At 47.1% G+C, this 16,673-nt stretch overlaps 5 protein-coding genes across 5 annotated transcripts; 2 read left to right on the forward strand and 3 right to left on the reverse strand.

Annotated features, from left to right (window-relative positions):
* The first annotated feature begins 1,551 nt into the window (after nucleotides 1-1,551).
* Nucleotides 1,552-3,243, forward strand: V1518DRAFT_423151 (protein GCY). Its single transcript, XM_066905623.1, has 6 exons — nucleotides 1,552-1,657; nucleotides 1,719-1,803; nucleotides 1,854-1,861; nucleotides 1,912-2,069; nucleotides 2,127-2,156; nucleotides 2,207-3,243. The coding sequence occupies exons 1-6, from the start codon at nucleotides 1,597-1,599 to the stop codon at nucleotides 2,789-2,791; spliced, it is 927 nt and encodes a 308-aa protein (XP_066757214.1). The 5' UTR covers nucleotides 1,552-1,596; the 3' UTR covers nucleotides 2,792-3,243.
* Nucleotides 3,244-3,805: 562 nt separating this feature from the next.
* On the reverse strand, nucleotides 3,806-5,107 carry V1518DRAFT_407697 (uncharacterized protein; the record flags this gene model as incomplete). The annotated part of the gene is made up of 5 exons (XM_066902008.1): nucleotides 3,806-4,333; nucleotides 4,386-4,447; nucleotides 4,500-4,601; nucleotides 4,652-4,763; nucleotides 4,820-5,107. 5 exons carry the CDS (start codon nucleotides 5,105-5,107, stop codon nucleotides 3,806-3,808), a joined length of 1,092 nt encoding a protein of 363 aa, XP_066757215.1.
* A 780-nt stretch (nucleotides 5,108-5,887) lies between these two features.
* On the reverse strand, nucleotides 5,888-7,975 carry V1518DRAFT_423157 (ferric reductase NAD binding domain-containing protein). Its single transcript, XM_066905624.1, has 2 exons — nucleotides 7,849-7,975; nucleotides 5,888-7,799 (listed from the first exon to the last, which is right to left on the reverse strand). The coding sequence occupies exon 2, from the start codon at nucleotides 7,532-7,534 to the stop codon at nucleotides 6,167-6,169; it is 1,368 nt and encodes a 455-aa protein (XP_066757216.1). The 5' UTR covers nucleotides 7,535-7,799; nucleotides 7,849-7,975; the 3' UTR covers nucleotides 5,888-6,166.
* Nucleotides 7,976-12,742: 4,767 nt separating this feature from the next.
* On the reverse strand, nucleotides 12,743-12,964 carry V1518DRAFT_378070 (uncharacterized protein; the record flags this gene model as incomplete). The annotated part of the gene is made up of 1 exon (XM_066901597.1): nucleotides 12,743-12,964. A coding segment is annotated over one exon (222 nt), but the record flags the coding sequence as incomplete, so codon positions are not given.
* Nucleotides 12,965-13,736: 772 nt separating this feature from the next.
* V1518DRAFT_131773 (uncharacterized protein) lies at nucleotides 13,737-14,947 on the forward strand. The gene has a single exon (XM_066900726.1). It carries the CDS (start codon nucleotides 13,928-13,930, stop codon nucleotides 14,864-14,866), a length of 939 nt encoding a protein of 312 aa, XP_066757218.1. The 5' UTR covers nucleotides 13,737-13,927; the 3' UTR covers nucleotides 14,867-14,947.
* Nucleotides 14,948-16,673: the final 1,726 nt, after the last annotated feature.

Raw genomic sequence — 16,673 nt, forward strand, 5'->3', positions numbered from 1 at the left:
TCACTTTTCACCAACCATACTATACCAAGGTCTGTATTATGATATAGAGAGCTGCGTCGATTCTGTATATGTGCCTTCATTCTTGCAGGCGATGGAGTGCTATGACTTGACACTCAATTATCCAAATTACGCAATTCAGAACGTGAAGGTGACTATTCATATTATCAAGCAGTAATCTCCGATAATATGTCTACTAAGTGTCATGTTTTCAGCTTAAAGCAGTAGCCTTTCTTTGTAACTTAAGATTCATCTTAATACTTAGTCAACTACAACTTATATAACTCATCTTTTATGCGGCACAGTTCTATTGTCTATTGCAGCGAACCAGCTTTGCAAGAATGCAGTGTAATTTAGATGCAGAGCGTACCAGCCGTAAGCATCAATTCTGCTGAATAATATGTACAGTCGAGTCAGACGATAAGGCTTTAATAGAACCTTTATATGAGTTAGAGACGCGGTACTTGCTGTTGGTGTCCTCCAGCTGGACTGTTATACGAGCAGCCGACTCATAAGTATCAGCGACGGAGCTAGTGGCAGTTTCAAGTCGTTGCGCTGTTGCACTGTCAGATATGGAAGGTACGGTTTGACTGATGTACGGAGTCAATGACTATGCAAATGCGATTTATCATTTTCAGTTGTTACACATACCCTTGAGTTCTGCCATATGGTAATATTATCAGCGGGAACAGACACAGCCAGCCCTACCAAATAGGGATTTGGTAGAACAGAATTTTTGCCGTTCCTGTTCTACAGCCGCAGTACACGGTTATGAACCGTCGCTAAAGCGTATCATTCCGTAGATTACATGAACGTTAGCTGGCAACGCTTCGGGACTGCTGAAATCCATGTCTGTCAGCAAAATATAAGCTAGGCCATTTTCCGAGATATCGCCGAGGGAGATTATATGTTGAACTGTCTGCAAGGTTCCCATGAGTTGCTTCATAACGACTCGAAGGAAAAGACCGGCGTACTCAATCAACTGTGAGCAACTAAATGCCATGTGCTTTGGGAGAAACGAACAGGAACAGCACGGTAAATGACGTGTAATAAAGCATGGCGTATTACGGCAATGACTGTGAGAAAGCGGCGGTCTGAACAAAAGTAGAGTCGTACTTCGGCGCAACAACTAAAATCGTACTAGTGTCTGTCGAATTGCTAATTGTATTGTAGACTGCCGGCTCCTAAGGCTGGTTGCTGGCTCGGAGGCTCTAGTCGAGACTAATCCAGCAGGCAGATATTCTCAGAGCTAGCAATCGACGTCTCTAGAAATGTATAAACTAGCATTCTCGGAGTCTAGATGCTGAATGATGATGTATGCTATGATGCCGCGTCCTAACAAGAAAGCGCGTTTCCCGCAATCAATATGAGAGACCGAGTTGCGAGGAGGAAGGAGCGCGCTGGGGCCGGGTCGCCAAAGTCCGGCAGCCCCTGAGTCAGCGTGCGGCTCGGCAAAGCCTGGGGTTTTCCGCCGCGGCAACATGCATCATAGTCACGTGTACGGAAGAGTGCGGAGAAATAAGCCGCTGATGTAGACTATAACATCGTCTGCCGGACACCTTGGCCACGATGTAGTCACAACACACAAACCTCGTGGACATGGTTCTGCAGACGCATGTTCAGATCAACACCGGCGCACTCATTCCCAGCATCGGTCTGGGTATGTGGTCGCCCAGTGCTTGTCTTCGCGCTAGATCACGCTCTGACCATCATGCTCACAGGGACCTGGCAAGCGAAGCCTGGAGAAGTGCAGAACGCAGTTTGCTTTGCTATCAAGAACGGATATCGCCACATAGACGCGGCTTTGTGAGCTGACCGTTGTAGTTTATGGTGAGATTTCTACTAACGCTCCGAAGGATTTACGGTAGGGTCTACTGGAACAATACTAGACCACGCGCGGGCTTACACGATTAGGAAACGAGCATGAGGTTGGGCAGGGAATCAGAGACTCAGGTGTACCTCGCGAAGATATTTTCATCACTAGCAAGCTATGGAACACGCACCATCCTAATGTGGCAGAGGGACTTGAACAATCACTTGCAGCATTGGGAACAGATTATCTCGATCTCTATGTGCGTTCTTGGAGTGTGTGATATTCGTTGGTGCTATATCTAACAGATGCTGTTAAGCTTGTTCACTGGCCGGTTCGATTAGTCCCGGTGAGCAAATTTCCCATTGTACTCGAACGTGCAGGACTGACATGTTATAGAATGAGTCAAGCGCTCTCTTACCCGTCAATCCTGACGGCACTCGATCCATTGACCGATCATGGGATATGAACGAGACGTGGCGCCAGATGGAAGAAGTTTACAAAACCGGAAAGGTCAAGGCAATTGGGGTTGCCAACTGGTCGATCCCATATCTCGAAGATCTCCGCAAAAGCTGGACCATCGTACCTGCGATCAACCAAGTCGAATTACATCCCTTTCTTCCGCAGCATGCGCTCAGAGAATATTGCGACAACCTGGGTATCCGACTCGCAGCTTATTCGCCGCTCGGATCCACTGGCGCACCGCTTATGTCCGACTCCCAAATCCAGGCAATGGCAGACAAGTACGGCGTTCCTCCGGCCACAATTCTAATCAGCTATCATGTGAACAAGGGTGTTGTCGTTATTCCAAAATCTGTCAGTGAAGCGCGCATTGCGAGTAACCGGGAAGTGGTGTCGCTATCCGAAGAGGATTTGGTTGAGCTTGATGCTATGGCTGCCAATGGCAAGGCTAAGCGCGTGAACACGCCGCTGTGGGGCTTTGATCTTGGGTTTGACGATTGGTATGGCCCTATCAAAGCCTAGTAGCCTTATATCATTCTGTTAGATATTTGCTAGATTTTCAAAATTTCAGTTGCTCAATAGATAGCGGTGGATCTTCTCTAACTTTATTGTGTCATTCAATGTAAGGTGCTTCAAATTTGTATTCGTTAGTCACAAGTGCGGGACGTCCCAATGCAGACTAAAATTCGAGAGCCGCAACAGCAACCTTGTACAACAGTATCAATACGACACCGCTAAATAAAATATCCTTGTGCGATTCTGATGCTTGATCCATGCTTATTCATGGAAACAACTAGCGGCAGTCAGCCGCCGCTATGAAGTGCATGTCGCAGAGTAATTCACCTCAGGCACGACTTTGGTCCATCACCCCTGAGCGGTCCATCATTTTTCCACGGTCCGTCATTGCCGTCGCCTGAAATTAAACGTCCGGAAATCATCAGACCCTGAGCTCCCGCAGCGCAGCGTATTGTGCAAGGCAATCCTGTGTCGCAATATTGCGTCTAGAATTTGTCCCCTTCGTCAATATCTACAGCTAAGAAACAAATAATATCTCTGACAACGAAAAGCAAATGTGTAGAGCCTGTCGCCGCGTATTAAGCGCGTTCAGAAGCAGTGTCGCTTCGCTGTTATTGCACGTGATTGAACGAATTGCAGCGGCCTCACACGTTCCGAGTTTGAGTTGCCGCATATAGCCGATCAGCGGTCTGGCTGTCAGCCTGATGCAAGGACAAGCTGTGACCCCGCAGAGCAGGATCTGGCGCTTCCAGTCGGCCATTTAAGTAGTGGTGGGATAGCTTCGCATCTTCGCGTTGAAAGGTAACTCATTATTCTCTGCTCAAGAGTATCGGCAACCCACAGCTGCTAAATTGTGCGCTGAGTCAACCGAGGGTAGTTAACTGCTGCTGGCCAGACAGTGTACACCATTTCTCTAATTATTTGTCATTTACATATTCTGATAAGCAGAATATGGATTGCGCTGTGAGCGGTCGTCAGATTTCCAATTTAGTTAAGCTAGCAACGTCAGATATCACGCGTTCAGTCAGCGGCTTTCATAATAGGCATTCCGTTATCGTCAAAGTACACAGGAACTTTGTTGCGGTATGAAAACTGCAGCGCGTTGCAGATCTTCGCTGCTTCATATGCATCTTCGGGAAGGCAAGTCAATGGCTTCTTGTCAAGAACTGCGTCCGCAAACTCAGTAAGATCATTGATAAAGGACTTCTCGTAGAGAACAAATGTGTCCGGAGTGGTTGCTGTACGCACGCCATAAACATCGCGAACCTCTACTCGGTTAAGCGAAGAATTTCCGTTAACAAGAGCGTGTCCCTTGGTACCGCACAAGCGAGTCATTCCTTCAAAGCCGTTCGTGAGAGTGCGCCCCAAATGAGATGTGAGAATTTTGCCGTTCGCAAATTCGACCATACCCCAGCCGTTATCGCAGTCTCCGTACTTGGCTAGGCCGTCGTAGATAGCTTGCTGACCCATAGCCATGACTCTGTTGACCTGCTTCTTAGGATTGGTAAGACCTTTCGTGACATCCAAGAATTGTCGACCGATGTCAATCTGTTGCATAGTTAGCAAAAAGTATTCAAGAAGATGGAAACTGAAAACTCACATCGTGGATACCCATGTCCAGAAATATACCGCCGGATAGCTCGGAAAATGACACGAAAAATCCTAGAACGTAGTTAGCCAACCACCTATACCAGCGAAGTTGAAAATTGCATACCAGTAGGATCCTGCGGGTCAAGACAAGAAGTCTCGACTGCATGAACTTCTCCAAGAGAGCCGCTATCGATCATCTTCTTGGCGGTACGATAGGAATCATCGTCTAACACAGGTCAGCCCGATATGTGCAAGGAAACACATGATAGAACCGACATCTTCGAGTGAAAGGAAGCAAAAACACGAGGTCAGGTCTGGCTGCTGCTGCTGAAAGTACATCTTCCGTGGCGCCGAGATCAATAGAAATTGGTTTCTCGCACATCACATGCTGCGAGAATTAGTCTCCATATCAAATCAAAAATGACATTACTCAATTGCACTTACCAGACCAGACTCAAGCGCCATTATGATCAATGGAGCGTGGGTGGCAGTAGCAGTCGAAATAAGAACGGCATCAACTCCACTGTTCTTCATGCAATCCTCCGGGTCCGAGAAATACTTGACTGCCGGTGGTAAATGCTCCGCAGCCCACGTGTCGCTGCCCGGTTTGGGATCACACACGGCAACGAGCTCCATTCGTGGCTGCTGGTAGGCAAGGATTTTGGCGCGGATGGTGCCTAGACGACCTAAGCCGAACAGAGCGATCTTGAGAGGACTGGAGGGAGAAGACATGTTGAAGAGATATAGAGTAATTGTACTTTTGTCGAGAGCGTTCGTTTTGAATCAATCAAGGACAATCTTCGATCGGAGTGGCGTCTGAGCTGTTGAATATCACGAAAATAAAGTAGTCTGGACTATGCAAAGAATTTTTTTCACAGTACTCGCAGCTCCAAGGGGGGTTATAGTATTCTTCTGATGTGAATTTCTTCCGCGAGCGACAGGTTAGCCAGACACTAGACTACCGATTTAACGACAATTCAAGACAGGTGTAACTTCGATCGCCGGAGAGTTGAAGACAACACCAAGCCATATGCAGATGGTGCCAGTGAGCCTAGTTAGTTGCCACTTCATATGCCGACGAGTTTACGCGAAGCCGTGCATTACCCCGCCAGCCCTGCAAAGTCGTATCCTCGGGCTTTTGCACAGACCAGTACAATTTTTGGCGCGATAGCACGGACCAGATTTGTACACACAAAAATTGTCCTGCCTCACAAGGCACGCTGTAGTGTTAATTGCAAATCTGGTTAGGATAAGGGTAATTTACGCATCATGGCACGCACGGCTGTACTTCTAAGATTGAGACTTGCCGCTCGCGTCTGCTGTCACTTGCTCTGCCGTTAGTGTTTGATCGCGACCAGCTTTGCTATCTTCGATACAGCAGTGCCACTATGTAAATAGAGGGACAGACTTCAAGAATTACCTCCAGGATGCGACTGAATTTTCAGCATTTGAAGAAAATTAGTTGACTAAAATATGATGACCAAAGTATTAGACTAGCGTAGTAGCCTACTGGCTGGAAGTAGTAAGGTTTACTCAACTTAATATAGCGCTCCAGATATAGTGACAGCGGCCAGTAGTTAGTGCTGCAGGCGCGTGGGTAATTCGATCAGTTGACGGGATTAGTGAGCGATGACAACTTAGTTGAAGCAATTTTTTTCTAATCTCTTCAAGACTGAATCAAAAAAAGTCATCATTTAGTAACGAAAGGGAAATCCAGTGTGTACTGAACACCAGATCCCTCTTTTATAAACGAAGGGAATGACAAATCAAAATCAAGTATCCGTCACACATCTACGCCCAAGAAAATGCATCCTCAAAGTATTCGACGCGGCCTCTGCCATTACCAGCATTCTCGGTGACCGCGCGACGGCATTCATCGACAAGCGTTCCAGGACCGCATGTGAACACGGCAACACTACCAGGCGCGTCGGAAATGGTGGATGCAATAATTTGTCCGAATGCTGGACGAGTCTCAACAATGTTTGGGCAGCTTGTGGCTTCGAGAGACGCGCTGGACTGACTCTTCTTCTTACTGATCGAGTTCGTTGAGTCAGATTCATCCGCATTGTAAGTAATGATCTTCTCGTCTAAAGATTCGGTCTCAGCAGAAGCGTTTGGGCGACAGAAAATGGTAACGTCAATGTGTGAGCTTGCGGATAACTCGCTCAGTTGCTCTGACACCATCTCAAGATTGGCGTGACCACGCAATATCCAGTAGAAGAAGACGTGTTGGTTAATGCGCGCCTTGCGGACAACGTCCAAGGCTGTCGCCATTGCAGCCGTGATACCAATGCCGCCACCGATAATTAGAACAGTATCGTATCTTGCTATAGCTGGCTCATGCCCATACCAGCCCTCAACCATGACGCGTATATTGGTGGTGCCACCTTCGCTGTTGATGGCGCGATTATGCAGCCATCTTGTCATTCCGCCCTCCTTGCCGACAAGAAAGTGATATTTGCCGTCGCGAGATTCGATAACACTGAACGGATGTGACTCCCAAAACTTGTAGTGTAGATCGGCAATATACAGATATCCGTACTGTCCGGGCTTGGGCTTTATATCAAATCGTGGTTTGACCTTGATAGTCATGATATCGGCGTTGGCTGTAACTTCCGCGTTGAGATACAAACCGTGCGAGCAAATACGCACGAGACGAATAACGCGGTCAAATGCCCAGATAGCGACCAACGCATACACGTAGTTAGGGTAGCCACGGTCGACGGCGTGGTAAAAGACGAACTTTGCAAACACTATAGCAAGAATGATATGAGACGCAAGAAAGAACTCATAGTAGTAGTGACGGATAGGAAACGCGGCAAGCATCACGATGACGCTAGCAATCATGGTGGAAATCGCGCCGGACCGAAGGTTCAACTTCGTCCAGATACGCATATATCTATGTCGAATAGTGTAATCGATAGTGAAAACGATTCCATGAACGGCGGACTGCCAGAACATCCAAAATCCGATGTGCCGGTGAAATACGTTGCACGTCTCAAAAGACCAACCAGAGATGTACATCAAAATGTTGTTGCGACCACCAAACAGAAACGTAGGAACAACAAGCACTACCGCAATGATAGCGGCGCGAATCCGGATGTAATCTCTCCATTGCTTGGCAATGCTATCGGTGAGATGTTCACGAAACACGTCCATATCAATAAACAAAAAAACTACGTTAAGTGCGTAGAAGCCAGACAAAACGATCGTTTGCCAGCGGGTGTGGAGAGCCATGATTTGTAACTTGCCATATCTAAGAGGCTCGACGTGCTTGCCGTTAAACAAAGCGGGAAGTATAACCATCTGGCGGAATTTGACAAAGATCTTGCTCTGGGGTGCGTTCAGATTGAAGAATCGATGATACATGTTGTTTAGAGCAGAAACGAGCACAGCGAAGCAAATATATCCAAGTAGAATGAGTCTGCTAGCGTTATTATTCAGCTTGCCACAGACTCAGAAGCATAGCATACCCATAGTATTCGCTCCACTGCTCATTATCGTTAATAGCGTTCTGCGCACGAACACTATAAATCACGTAATTTGCTAGTGGCCTGACAGGAACGTTGGTGGTAGTGGTGTTTGAGTAGTCGACATCGTCTATATAGTTCTGCTCAGCCGTCTCAAGAATGGAGTTGAACGAATCGGAAACGCTAACGTTCTTCAAGGCACATGCAGACACCCATGAGTTCCATGATGTCACGCGCGCTGTAGTGCTGCAGTAGTCGATGCACAAAGCGTAGGTCTCAGTGAGCACCTCATCCTTGCACGCGCACTTGACATTCAACTTCGAAGCGGTCGCCGGACATGACTCAGTAGCTATCCAAGAAGTGTAAGTCTCGCAGACTGACAAACAGGAGTTAGCGACTGTTTTAGCGAACGCAACATCTGCACCTAAGGAGAACAGCAAGAGAAGTGCACAGCTTAAAGTCTTCATTGTTAGAGGCTGGGTGCATTGAAGCCGTGTCAATTAATCAAAACCTCCAGGACCGGAATATATGTATTTTCAAGTGTTAGTCCCCAATGCCAGTGCCACCTCAACTCTGTCTGACGTGTGCTAGAGCAACTAGCCCTCCATTTTTGCCCATGTCTGAGCACGACACAATCAGTATTGCCGTCCAGAATGTCGGAGGCGCGTACAGCGTCTTGGCGAATCCGATAACTTGGTCTAGACAAGAACAATTTCCTCAACAGCGTGCTGCGTGCGCCAAATCTGCTCGTCCAAACACGGAGCAAGTCGCGGAATATTTGATACGGATACTCATCACAAATGTCGTGGGCGGCTATTCTGCCCGCGAAAAAAATCCCTGGCATTCGCCAGACATATAAAAATTGGTCTAGACATACAGAGCCTTCCGACGAACACGCTGACGCGAGTTTCAGACCGTGCCTGCGCGTAATGGAAGGAACTTTCAGTTAGTGGACAGGCAACTGCAAAAAGAAAAACTTTGCAACACACTGGTACTGCAACGTTTGCGTCATATTGTGTGGAGCACGGCGCGAAACTTGGAGCGTGCGTAATTGAACCAAGCGATCAGCATCTACTTTGAAATAATGCGTAAATTCTATCTCGCAAAGATTCATGAGAATAATGGACGGCCAAGAAATCTAGACTCTCTCGAACACACACAGTATGGCAACACGTTATGGTTCCACAGACTAAGCTCTATATACTGGCTCAAGTTGGAATCGTGGAAGTAGTCACTTTGGCACACGCATCGTAGCAAGATTCAAGTAAATCGAACCGATGACGCCAGCTACAGCCGCATGCTGGAGGACGTGCAAAACAATGACCACGCCGCTATCAATCGATTGAGAATATTTTCAATCTGCCGACCGTGGTGCTGCAACTGTGGTTCATCTCGCTAGACTGATTAATCGCCGGGCAGAAGAAGCAGCGGCGATTCGAGCTGCACAAGTCAGCCGCAATTGTTGCGGCTCAACGCATTTCTCCGAGGATTGTGCGCATATCTTCAAAACTCCGAAGGCTTACCACTAAGGGAGGGCAGCGCCAAGAATGCACAGTGCAAGAACATGACTTGCTTGTATAGCTGCCGAGGTTCAGTGTGGCCGGCCACGGTCTAGTCCATGAGCGATGTTTTAAAATCTTGCACACTTGCAGTTCAATCCCCCTGATGGCGTTGTGAGTCTCTCATGTCTCAGATCAGCTGCACAGCCCCTCCACAAGAATCATGATATGCTAGACAAGCGTCGAACCAGATTCTTCTAGTAGCAGCTTCACGTAATAACTTCAACCAAGGTCTCTAATATGCACTCAGGATCTGGGCGAACGACGGAGATCGCATATTCGGAGAATTTGCGCGGCGGATCTCAGGGGAACGAATCTAGTCCATCCTGCAAATGCCACGCTGCCACACCTAAGTCTAAGCCAACAGGGTCTTGTGTAGGGCATGCGCACAAGCTAATCATGATGGCACCGCTAAGGGTGAAAGCAATGATTTAGTAGTAACCGAAATACGGAAATGAAACACTAGTCATTAGTGAGTTATAAATATCACGATTATGATCGCTTGTCATGGTACTCAGTCTTGCAGATATTTGCCATACGGCTATACTTTCACCAAATAATACAAACTATCTAAGTTCTAGTCAGCAATGAAGCGAGCGTAGCAGAACGTTCCGATAAGTAGCTTTGAGAAGGTCGGGCTGTATTGCCAATCTTCTCGGCATTATTCCTTAGTTGGTTAACATCGCCGTATCTATCATCAGTTATCTATGTCCAATCTCTTCAATCAGGAATCTAATCTCTTTTATTGGTCAGCTATCATTACCTCTCCTTCACCACGTGCGCCATTCATCATTACGATCTTCGGCTTCTAGCTGGGTCGATTGTTGTAATATGTCTGAAGTAGTCGAATCAACTAGATTTCCGCTAACTGTACGGTTACTGGTGAGCGTCGTAGCAAACAAGCTAGGGATAGTACAGACGTTGCCAGAATTTTCGATTAATGTAAACAGCTAAACAGTGACCCAAGTTTTACACTGACGCTCTGAAGTAGCGTTGGCGATACTGTTGGCTCATTAAATTAGTGACAGATATTCGTCACTAGCCCTACCGCTAAAGCGACACAGGCAGCAGGTTCTCTTCATCGAATTAGTGAGCCCATTGATGATATAATCAGTAGATAGCCCATATAAGTAATACCGCCCCATCAAAACAAAGCTGATTTTATTTCAGTTACAGAAATACGTTAGATACACCCTAGGTCGAATAGAATAGAAAGATAGAGAACTAATTAGTTTGCTAGATTTTCTTCAGAGTAATTAATGAACGGAACGAGACCACTATTAGCAAGCTCAGTGAACAAATGATGTTGGAAGGAGTTTACCCGCTTAGCTATTACAGAGCAGCGGTTGAAAGAAGCAGTGGCAGAAAAGACTCTCAGTCGACCGAACCTGATTGGTCTTGATTAGTTACCAAAGTCGCTAGTTGAAGTGAAATGGATCGAGGTTTCAACTTCACTTAATTAATCGCCGTGGTGAAGTAAATGAGTCGAGCAAATTTGATAAATGAAATGGCCTGAGAGCGACTGGGTAGCGGGAGCAACTACCAGTGATCGAACTAGTGGATTAAACTAAGGACAAATTAGATTAGTAACAGCTGGGTTGGAACCAACTCGTTCTTCATCTATTGTCACTTGCTTCTATGGTACAGAATTCAGACTAGAAATGGGTGATTTGTTAATGGATAGCCAGATATGATTCTATCAAGGCTATAATATGATTGCAGGACTCATTCAACTGACAAGCTCTATGAGTGTAGATTTAGCTCCGCTCAAATCGACTGCTCCGTATGCTAACTCACCGAAACAACTCGCAAGTCACGGTCATGCCTCTTTGTTTAAGAATCCAATTCGAATCTAAATTTTATCTCTGACGGAACGAGAAATCCATGATTCTTATGATAAATACTTTGTCATTTTTACTTCCTGGTGTTTGCAGTGGATTCAGAAAAACCTCAAAACCGGCCTCCAATTAGCCCACTCCTGCAAGATCGCGATGTAATGTAAGTTATATAGAATGGCAGACTTCCCATCTTATCGATACTCCTCAATAACTATTTAAATGAAGAGCTTGCCACACGAACAGTAGATCTTATCTGTCTTGCCAAACATCTTGAGCGACAACAGCATAGCGTACGCCTTTACTCTCAGCAGTTGATAAAGTAGATAACTTGAAAACAGTAAAACTCATACATGAGGAGCCAACATGCTATTCTTTGTATTTGCAATTAATTCTGGTATTGTTGACATATAAGCGACGACGATGTCCCTTCAGCCATCGCGGTCCATCTAGACCACTGAAATATCGGTTGTCAAGCTTGGATCCTGATCCTGATCGCTTCTTTGCACCTTATGCTGGACAGGCAGTTATCACATCATCGCTAATCATCGAATTCAGCGTCAAATTGTTTGACGTCTGGATCTAAGAGCGCGAGAGAGCAGCTTCGATCGCTACAAAAACATTCCTTTAGTCAATTTAACTTATCTCGCTACATATACTTTTATTGCTTTCGCTACCCTCTACTGCCACCAATGGTTCATTACTTTAGTTAGCTGAAATAGTCATCTACGAGCTGTACTCCACTAGCTACCGGCCTTGATCACGAATATGATTCAGTAATTCTGGGAGCTGAATTTGCTCACAGTGCTCATTAAGCCCCTGATTAGAAGATTCAAGTCTGATATATTTATACCATCACAGCATTAGTTGTATCGCTATATGCAGGAGAGATCGCATTTTATGAATTGCTTAATTATTAGTTGCTCTATATACTCCTTAATAGAAATGCGAATACTTCAGAGACTTTTGATTCAAATGAAGCGACACAGATCAGATTTGGCGGCTAAAGTATCAGAGATTAAGAGTCTAAGCTCAACAAGCCAACTTTTATTAGATGATTATACGACAAAGTTAGCGACTGACGGTACCATGAGATCAGGAACACTGCAACAAAACAGTTTCGCCAACTGGAGAAATGACCTTGACACCTTCCGACAAGGGCCAGACAACAAGATGTAGATCAAATCTATGGAGCAGATTACCACAGTGTAGTACATGCAGAGATTCTCACAGCCGACGGATGAATGAAGAGATTTGAGAATCAGCAAGGTCATAGAGATGAGGTTCTCCAACACCGCGCCAAAGCCAATCACACTGAAGAACGAACAAGCCCGACTTGTTAAATGGTGGAATTAAGACGCCAGTTAGTTCGGATAGAACAGAGATTTTCTACATGATAATGAGAAACAGCACTGCATGCCGCACAAGACCACACGAGAAGCCGACATTGATGATCAGCAGTGGCGCGGATATAAGCTAGCATATAAAGCCCGCGTAAAATAACTAGTCAGTATTACCACCAAAATAGTAGTCGAACACCGTCTGAATACAGGCCCATGCGAGATTGGTGGCCATGGAGAAGTAGGCGATGCAAGTAAATAAGGAAGATGCCGTGGAGGTATAGTGGAAGAAATGCCACTTCCCAGTGACTATAGTAGCGCAACCCATGTATTCAAGACAGGCCACACCCTTGACGAAGAAGACGGTCCAGTACCAATCGGAACCAATGTAATGAAGGCGACGTCGACACCAGTGGATGGCTTGATGTTCCTGGCGTCATTACCATCGCGCTTAAAATGATCGATAAATATTATGATAAAATAGTACATGTCGGCAAGAATGCTGATAATTGGGAGGTAGGGGTTACAAAAAGTAGCATCTCGTAACCACGTTGGTCGACGAGGACTTACGGAAAGTCGCCGAACACGCAGCTTGAGGGAGCATCCCAAAACATCTATTACCGCAGCTTATCGCGACAATAGGTGCGTGACGGATGCGGCAGTCTTCAATTGGTGGCGGATCTGGCGATGGTGCGGCTCTCGCGCTGTCGGAACAAGCGGCAGAAGTTGGAAGAACTTTCCCGCTCGGACGATGACGTCGGCGGCGTCAGGGGCCTCGATTCCGACCTCTGGACACTCCATCGATCGATCAGTGTCCGCTTCTCAAATGTACTGCTCTCTCGGTAAAGAAGAAGCAACACTGATGCTGTTATACAGTGTATATTCACTCTATTGATTCGCAGTCTCGTCACGAGCATATGATAATGCTGATATTGCGCGAAGAGAGCCCATAGGAGAGGCGGCATTGTTCGGTGTCTGGACGCGGCGACAGGGCTTATGCGTGTTCCCCTGAACCTTTTATCGCGTGCGACAAGACGAAAGTGCTGAAGGCAGCAGCTTATGACGTAGCTACTGTGATATCATCTGCTCCCGCTACTGCCGGTCTCTTCCACGCATTGTCGGGCGCCCATCCGGCAATGCGATGCCGCGATCGCGATCGCAGCAATGTCACATGTGTCAGCAGAAAGCTCTCGTGCTTTCTGTTGCCTAGACAGAACCGCGCTTTCTCGTCCGTCTATAAGTACTCCGTTCCTGGCTGCTGTTTTTTGTTCACTCATTGTCATCACTTTCATATTTGATATTCCTTGACCTTTCGCTTTCACACTCGCCCTCCGTTGCCACTCCTATCATGTCGATGTACATTCGATCGAACCAGGCTACGACGATTAATCCGGCTCCGTCCGACGTTACCATCAAGCTTACATCTCATGGCTCTGATTGGTACTGGGCCGCCTTTTCGCTCCTTGGCGTCACTGCTCTCGGCTTCATTGTTTCCTCCGCGTTTGTGCCTCGCAAGGAGCGTATTTTCCACTACTTCTCTATCGGCGCAACTTTCTTCGCATCTATCCAGTATTTTACCATGGCTTCTAACCTCGGTAGTGTTGGAATTCAGACCGAGTTTGACCACTACATGGGCGGTGGCATAAGACAGGTCTTTTACGCGCGCTACATTGGCTGGTTTATGGTCTCGCCGTTGATTCTCGGCAACATACTTCTGTTTTCTGGAGTCACCTGGCCGACTATTCTCTTCACACTCGGCGCCCAGGAGATTTATGTCGTTGCCGCACTTATTGGTTCACTTGTGTCGACGTCGTACAAGTGGGGTTACTTTACATTTGCTGTCTCCGCGTGGTTCCTCGTTGCATACCATCTGATCTTTGTCGCCATGCCTGCCGCCAAGGCACTGGGATCGGATGTGCACAAGCACTACAGGATCATGCTTAGCGCCATAATGCTCATCTGGACTCTCTATCCGATCGCATGGGGTTTGTCTGAAGGTGGCAATGTCATTGCTCCGGACTCTGAGGCGGCGTTCTACGGTGTCCTGGACATCATCACCCTGCCTTTCATTGGGTGCTACTTTATCTACGCTAGTCGACAAATATCGATCGAACGTCTCGGCCTATCTTTCGGCAGTGGTTTCCAGCATTCTACCGAGCAGCAGCTGCCCGTCCGCGAAAAACATAACCCATCTGAGGCTCCTGTTACTACTGATGAGGAAACTAGACACTCTGGCGAGACGGCCGTGAATGCCGAGACCGTGGCGACGCCTGAACAGGCTGTCTAGAGGGTTCAACTATTTTGCGTATGACACAAGTGTTTATTGGCCCGCGCTCCATTTATGACTTGACGAATGTTTCGGAGTTTTGGTTTCAAGTATAGTAATTTGTAATAATTGTAACAATCTTATATTTTGTGCAGTCGCGGGACGTGCGCAGTAATCTTGACTTTATGTGATTTTGCTGTTACTTCTTCTGTCGCGACAAATCCTCCCGCAAAGTGACGCACACATCTCACAAATTGCGGTCCCACATAGGCCGCGTGTGCAGTCACGATCTTCTATGCAGTCCCAACAACCCAAGCGCCTATCTTTCTCCCTCCTCCTCTACCTCCCCCTCTCCCCCCTTCGGTCCAGTGCTGCAGGAATACATCCCCATCTATCGCTCCATACAACAGTAATTATGCCAATACCCGTGTAGTCATGCTCCTAGATTCTACCAGGAGATATTCCAAATCGTGCATGTCGTAGAAGTCGCACAACGCATCACTGATCAGCGATTCGATAAGCTATAGCTCTAGCTTACGCAGACCGGATGACAACTGCGCCAGTACTGTCCAAAACCCACTGCGGCAGCTTATCAAGCACAAGCTTGTTTGCCTCCGCGCGTGTGGTCGATCACAAGTCCCACTTGGAACTAAGCGCTTCTTTGGCCGTGCAGGTTCACGCTCTCGAGCATCTCTGATAGCGGCATTCGACTAATGGGTCCAAGATGAAGCTCTCAGACGATGTGTATCTAAGACGCGAACAGCCAAGTACATTTGAAATTGCGACAGTAACTCGTAGCGCAAACATGCGATTATTGATTCCTAAGAGTTAAAGTTCAGTACTTGGCCGTATGAAGGTGCTGTATGGTTCGACATGCTGATGTCGAACACTTTAAGCTACGGCAATGCAATAGCTCCGAAAGGTCACATTTGTTGACTCCTCCCCGGCATACACGATCCCCCATCCTCTAACACAAAATTAACAATATCCACAAATGCGCAATACAACTACTGCAGCTTCTACACAAAAGTAGCCCACCGCTTCACAATCTTCTCCCCGATCCACATCCGCGCCGAGCGTTGTTTCTATGGGAAATAATCTGAATGCGGCAATTACCTGTCGAGCTTAAGCGCCTCGCGTTGCATCGTGCACGATCCCGGACAGGTAGGACCTGCCCAGCGGACATCTTCGTGATTACAAGTATCGCACGGCACGGTCATATTGAGGGTGAGAAGACCAAAAGAGGCTCTTTACAAGGAGCTCCAACACCTCTGCGTTATCGATCATGCGTCTTGTCCTTAACCCTAGTTAGTTGCGTCCTATAAGCCAGTTCCCGTCAGGACCTGGCAATCGGAGAGGATCCCAGCTGTGAGAAGGCCGGAAATACGAACTTATATGGCCCACACTCGATATTGGCAATCTAGGGAATTGGACTCAAGCGTTCCGACATCCTCGCGATGCAGCTAACGCCGAGATTACTGACAAACGGATATGTGGGCGCGGTGCAGTGGCGATCGTCGCGTACAGCCTGCATAAGTTAACAGTCATCCGACAGTCTATAATTTAGAATGCGATTTACCATCGCGGCTCTGTGGACGTCATAGTCGTGGTCAACCATAAGGTTGTTCACTACTGTGCCAACCTGGTAGCGCGCTTCGTAGACGGCGGATTTGACAAACGCTTCTGCGCTGCTGTCACCGCATTGCGCTTTTTTCGAGCGGCCAAGGCGGCTACGGCGGACTCAGCGTGCTTGGAAATACTGGACTGTGGACGAAGAGGCCTCGGCAAAGGAGTCGATCTCGGCACATACAGGTCTCGCGAAAGCAAG

Source organism: Limtongia smithiae, assembly GCF_038497785.1.
Source record: "Limtongia smithiae strain NRRL Y-17922 unplaced genomic scaffold V1518scaffold_16, whole genome shotgun sequence".
Taxonomy (NCBI): domain Eukaryota; kingdom Fungi; phylum Ascomycota; class Lipomycetes; order Lipomycetales; family Lipomycetaceae; genus Limtongia; species Limtongia smithiae.

Coding starts and splice junctions, on each gene's coding strand:
- V1518DRAFT_423151 (XM_066905623.1), top strand. CDS start 1,597: ATGGTTCTGCAGACGCATGTTCAGATCAACACCGGCGCACTCATTCCC. Junction 1,658..1,718: donor CATTCCCAGCATCGGTCTGG/GTATGTGGTCGC, acceptor TCATGCTCACAG/GGACCTGGCAAGCGAAGCCT. Junction 2,070..2,126: donor CAGATTATCTCGATCTCTAT/GTGCGTTCTTGG, acceptor GATGCTGTTAAG/CTTGTTCACTGGCCGGTTCG.
- V1518DRAFT_423157 (XM_066905624.1), bottom strand. CDS start 7,534: ATGGACGTGTTTCGTGAACATCTCACCGATAGCATTGCCAAGCAATGG.
- V1518DRAFT_131773 (XM_066900726.1), top strand. CDS start 13,928: ATGTCGATGTACATTCGATCGAACCAGGCTACGACGATTAATCCGGCT.